The sequence below is a fragment of the Oculina patagonica genome, chromosome 2 (genome assembly GCF_052425735.1).
Source record: "Oculina patagonica isolate OP01 chromosome 2, crgOcupat, whole genome shotgun sequence".
Lineage (NCBI taxonomy): Eukaryota > Metazoa > Cnidaria > Anthozoa > Scleractinia > Oculinidae > Oculina > Oculina patagonica.
The window spans coordinates 26,487,738-26,492,694 of NC_135759.1; the positions used below are offsets into that span (position 1 = coordinate 26,487,738).

Here is a 4,957-nt window from a genome sequence, read left to right on the forward strand (position 1 = left end):
TATTCTCTTATCTGGCGAAACGAAGAGGTGGCACATACTTTAGGATTCCGTGGGAAATGAAAACACAATACAGATTTACACCCTAGTGCGGAAAACAGCTTTCATCGTCATAAATTTCCTGTTTTAGAAAGAGGATCAGTCAGAAACTAAATATGCATGAGAAAAAGGAAAACGAAGCTTGGTTTCTCATTTTTGCGGCCAGTATGTTCATTCAGTTTCAAGTGAGCGGGTATAGAACCGGAATATCATTTCAATCGTTTGCCAACGTTGTCAGCTGCTCGAAAATGGAACATTCGCCAGCACTGACATCCAGGCTTCCAAACAAGGAGCGCTGTGCTAAATTTGGCACTCAGAAGACACGTTGTTGTCGATTAGAGTCACTGGAAACCACACGAAATGTTTGAAAAAACAATGCCACGGGTCAATTGCGCCACGATTCAAAGACGTAATAAACATTTTTTTCAAAGAAAAATTGCGATGCGCAAATTTCAATTACGAAAAAATTCAGAAAGTTAAAACGCATTCAAAAGAAAGGCTGAAATTTACATCATTACCACGTGAATATGCGGATTTCATTGTTTCTAGCTTCGCGGTCTTGCATTGAAAAGAATTATTTTTTTAACAGGATGTATGGTGTTACATGATTAAGAAACAATATTCCAAGGCATTCTTGGCTCAAATTGGGCTCGCACTAAAGCTTGAAGAGTTTATCAATCATTCGTATTGTTTTGTGTTAGCTTGTTGTATCTTGTGCTGTATTGTTTTATTGACCCGACGTGACCTGAAAATCAATACGGATTTGCACTTTCAAACAAAAACGCCATGAGGGAATTTATGCAACATAATTTATTAAAACAGCTTCTGATGCACGTTAGAGATGTAGGATTTTATTTTTTGGGGTTTAATTTATCCCTTCGTTACGTATAATTTTGCTACTTAGTTAATTTCCAAGAAAAGTGAAGGTCGGTGATATTTTTTTTGGTAAACTTGTATATAAAAATGTCAATCAAATACTGCAACAGAACGCTGCATTAAAAGCGCGGAAAAGGTCGAAATGTAACCCAAGTACAACTTTGCTAGACATTTCTTTAATAACTTGAATCTTAACGATAATCTTCGACTGCAGCTCGGATTAAAGGTGGTTTTCACTTAGCTTCATTTTATTGGGTATGTAAAAACAATGCGTCACCAATCAACCATGACCTTTTGAAAAGTTTACTTTGGCTTAAACCATTTGCGCTCTCTTTAAAACCTTGCGCAACAAACAAAAGAATTTTAAATTTTTCGGCAAAGTGAGTTGAAATCTTCCCTTTTCTGCGAAGCAATGGTGACACATGAGCAGTAGGGACGGAAAATCTGAGATGTAAACATACCTAGCAACCTGTCAGCAGATAAGAACTCATTGAAATTTGATCTACAAAACCCTTAGGTGTCAACACTGATTTTGTTTCGTCATGGGCTGTTGGTTTTATGTGCTGGAATGCATGGCATTCCTACGTACGGCTCCGCCTTGCTTGATTTTATAAATAGAAAAGAAAGCGTTTGGGGAATCGTACTGGCAGCAAAACTGTCATGCAATCTGCACAGCAAATCTCAGTGCCATATCTGCTCTATCGTTGTAAAATCTTGTTAGAAATCTCGATCTTTTTATGGCCGGTCAAGTTTGTGTGGTGGGTTTATAAGCGTTTCCGGTCCAGTGAAGGATTTTGCGGTCAAGACAGACATCTCTGCGCCCGTGCCGCTTAGCGCTGATTGGTCGGTTTTTGAAAGGCAGGAAGCCATCATAATGCAGGTTGCCTAGCGAAAGCAGAAAATCTACCCAGCAACGTAACGACGTCGATGAGCATATGCTAAATGACGGGTTGTCAATTATAAATTTCACAGAAACCCAGACTCTAGCTCTTTCTGCACTTGCTCGGCGCAAGTTGACAATAATCACAAGCTGCAATTTGCGCCGGGGGTCAGTTTGTGTACAGGCCACACGCGTAAGGTAGAGATACAGCGGCATTTCTTCTACAGAACCAAGTCTGCTGCTGTAATCGAAGCCCGAGTCTTCAAACTGGCTTTGCCTTACAGCCCCGGCGCTGTCCATTTCAGCGTAGCCATCTAACTTCCGCTGTCAGCCACACTGTTCGATCTTCGATCTTCATGGAACTTCTGTGCTGCGAGGGACCTAGAATTCGCTATGCTTATCAAGATCCCATTCTCCTTCAAGATGACCGTGTATTGCGGAATTTACTGACTTGCGAGGACAAATATATTCCTAGTTGTCGATACTTCAACATTGTACAGAAGGAGATTGAGCCGCACATGAGACGCATGGTAACGACATGGATGCTCGAGGTAAATATCAACTCGTATTTCCTTCGTTTATAAATAGATCACCGCGCTTACCGTGATTTGACGGTGTTTTTAAGATTTGCCTTAATTTGAACTCTTCAGGTTTGTGAGGAACAAATGTGTGAAGAAGAGGTCTTTCCTTTAGCAGTGAACTATTTAGACCGATTTTTATCGGTCGTACCGACCAGAAAATGCCAGCTACAGTTGCTTGGCGCAGTGTGCATGTTCATCGCAAGCAAGCTGAAAGAAACATCACCGCTCTCTGCCGAGAAGCTGTGTATTTATACTGATAACTCCATCACTTGTCAAGAATTACTGGTAAGATTATTAAATCAAATGCTTGATCACCTGCGCTCATTCATTCCTTCTCGAAAGCTCGTGTTTGCGGTCAAACTAATTTTGTGCGATTATTTTTAATGATTTTTTTACCATTTATCACTAATAGTGTTTATTTTGCTATTACGTAAATCCAGAAATGCACGGAAATTTTTTTCCTTCTTTTAAGCTAACGCAGCTTTTATTTTGTTCTTTCCTTCTGCAGGATTGGGAAATTTTAGTTCTTGGAAAGCTTAAATGGGACTTGTCTGCAGTCACTCCTTACGATTTTCTAGAGCAGATTTTCTGCCGCCTCTCCCTACCGAATGTAAGCGTGATCCGAAAGCATGCGGCGACCTTCATCGCTTTGTGCTGCACCGGTAAGAGGAGCTTCCTATCTATTTACAGCACAAAGATAAGGGATTATTAATCTTAGCCCGGTACAAATTGTTTGAGTCTGTCAGAGTTTACAGATTCTGACTTGTTCCTGACACCCTTATTGTGAGCTCACCGATGTAATCAGTTTCTTTTTTAAACAAAAACTGCGGGATTACCTTTTAGTTTCGTTTACTTAATGATGTGAAAGCAAGATTCAGTTTAAATTTGTAATATTATTTATTTATTTATTTTTACTAATTTTTATATTTTTATTTCTTTTTTTTTCAGATGAGAAGTTTTTGATGTACCCGCCTTCGACGTTAGCTGCTTCATCTATATGCGCTGCATTTTCTGGCCTTGCAACAGCAGAACAAAAAAGCATTTGGACGAAAATGAGACTGGAATCATTTCTACAGAGCCTGACAAATATTGAACCGGTAAGGAAAGAAAAATGTTGCTTTAGTGAATAAAAGCAAACTAAAGGCCATGGTTGGTTGTTCCGTGGCAAAGAAAAGCAAATAAAGCATTAGCAGGAGCAAATAAGGAAAAAATTCTATCCCTACATCAAAAAAGTTTTCTGCGAGATTCGCGGGTTTTTAACACCCGTTTCTTCACATTCACTGAAATGCGCGTTTTTGTTGAAAATGAATAAGAAAGAAAACATTTCCACAAAAAACAGAACACCCCTTTGCACTTGAAAACCCGGCTTAAACAAACATCCCCGAGCTAAAGTTTAGACTAAACGTTTTTCCGGTTCTCTCTCTTCACATGCAGGAATACCTCCAATCGTGCCAAGAGCTTATGGAAGAAGTACTTCATTTTAATGTCACGGAAACTCCATCCACCAAGATCGAAAACGGAAGCGCTCCGAGTACGCCAACAGATTTGCAAGAAATTCACTTTTGACAGAGGCATTCCTCAGAACTTGCCGTGTGTGTATGCCCGCCTATCTAACGTGTGTAAATACTGTAATAAAGGACCGGAATTGTTGAACACGAATTTGTCTTTTTGTAGCGTGTGCCATGCCTGTATCCAAGTTGTTTTTCTCGCAGAGAACGTGCGACTTAATGAGCTGCGGTTTCCTTTCTCTTAAAAGCTTCTGCACCGACAATGAGAGCTGACGTCTTTGTCAAAGGAATGCGTTCACCTTCACAGAGCAAATGGAATTAGCGCTCAGCGAAGAGTGAAAGACATTCTTCAAGAGAAAGCAAACAGAACAAATCCCTTGGCTTGAGTTCGAAATAATAACAAATCTGTTTTGTACCTGTAAACGACATGTTGTGTTTACCATCCCACGCGCAAAAAAATGCCACCAATTTCTTAACACCCTCCGAACGCCCTTTCACAAGTTTCAAAGTTCAACGTAGTCAAATAAACAGACAGCCTTTGCATTGAAAAAAATCGGCGTACATCTTTGACAGCGAAAACACGTCAGAAAGAGAAATCGGGTTATTTTTTCAGGTGTGCACAATTGACTTCATCTAAACACGCGCTAGATATTTGCGTTAGCCCTGATATCATTTTCGTCTCGCTAGCCGCAACATGCCTACTGTACACCTGTTTTGAGAATAACACCACGTGTTGAAAATTCCGCGAATGATTTAGAAAACCTCATTCGTCATTTTTATGTTTATCTATTTTCGAAAGTGTTTTTTCTCTGATTTGGAGCAGTTTTCTTAATTGCTGATCATAAATAAAGACACGTCGTTCTCGGGGTGTCATTTCTTTGTTTCTCCGTCAGGGCTAAGTGAGCCTCGCTGGTTACAGTTCGATGCATGGAGAGCCGGTTGAGCTCACAAACCTAGTATACTAAAGTGAGAGCTTTGTAGCGTTTCATTGTTTTTGGCATACTTTCCCACGACCGGTTGGTTAAAATTCACTGGACACGGGTCAAGAAATTTGTGAGGGCCACCGGTTACTGAGT

General features: G+C 40.1%; 1 protein-coding gene across 1 annotated transcript; it reads left to right on the forward strand.

Moving 5' to 3' along the window:
* Window positions 1-1,892: 1,892 nt before the first annotated feature.
* Window positions 1,893-4,026, forward strand: LOC144643827 (G1/S-specific cyclin-D2-like). Its single transcript, XM_078503197.1, has 5 exons — window positions 1,893-2,343; window positions 2,443-2,658; window positions 2,882-3,035; window positions 3,322-3,470; window positions 3,808-4,026. The coding sequence occupies exons 1-5, from the start codon at window positions 2,149-2,151 to the stop codon at window positions 3,937-3,939; spliced, it is 846 nt and encodes a 281-aa protein (XP_078359323.1). The 5' UTR covers window positions 1,893-2,148; the 3' UTR covers window positions 3,940-4,026.
* The last annotated feature ends 931 nt before the right edge of the window (window positions 4,027-4,957 follow it).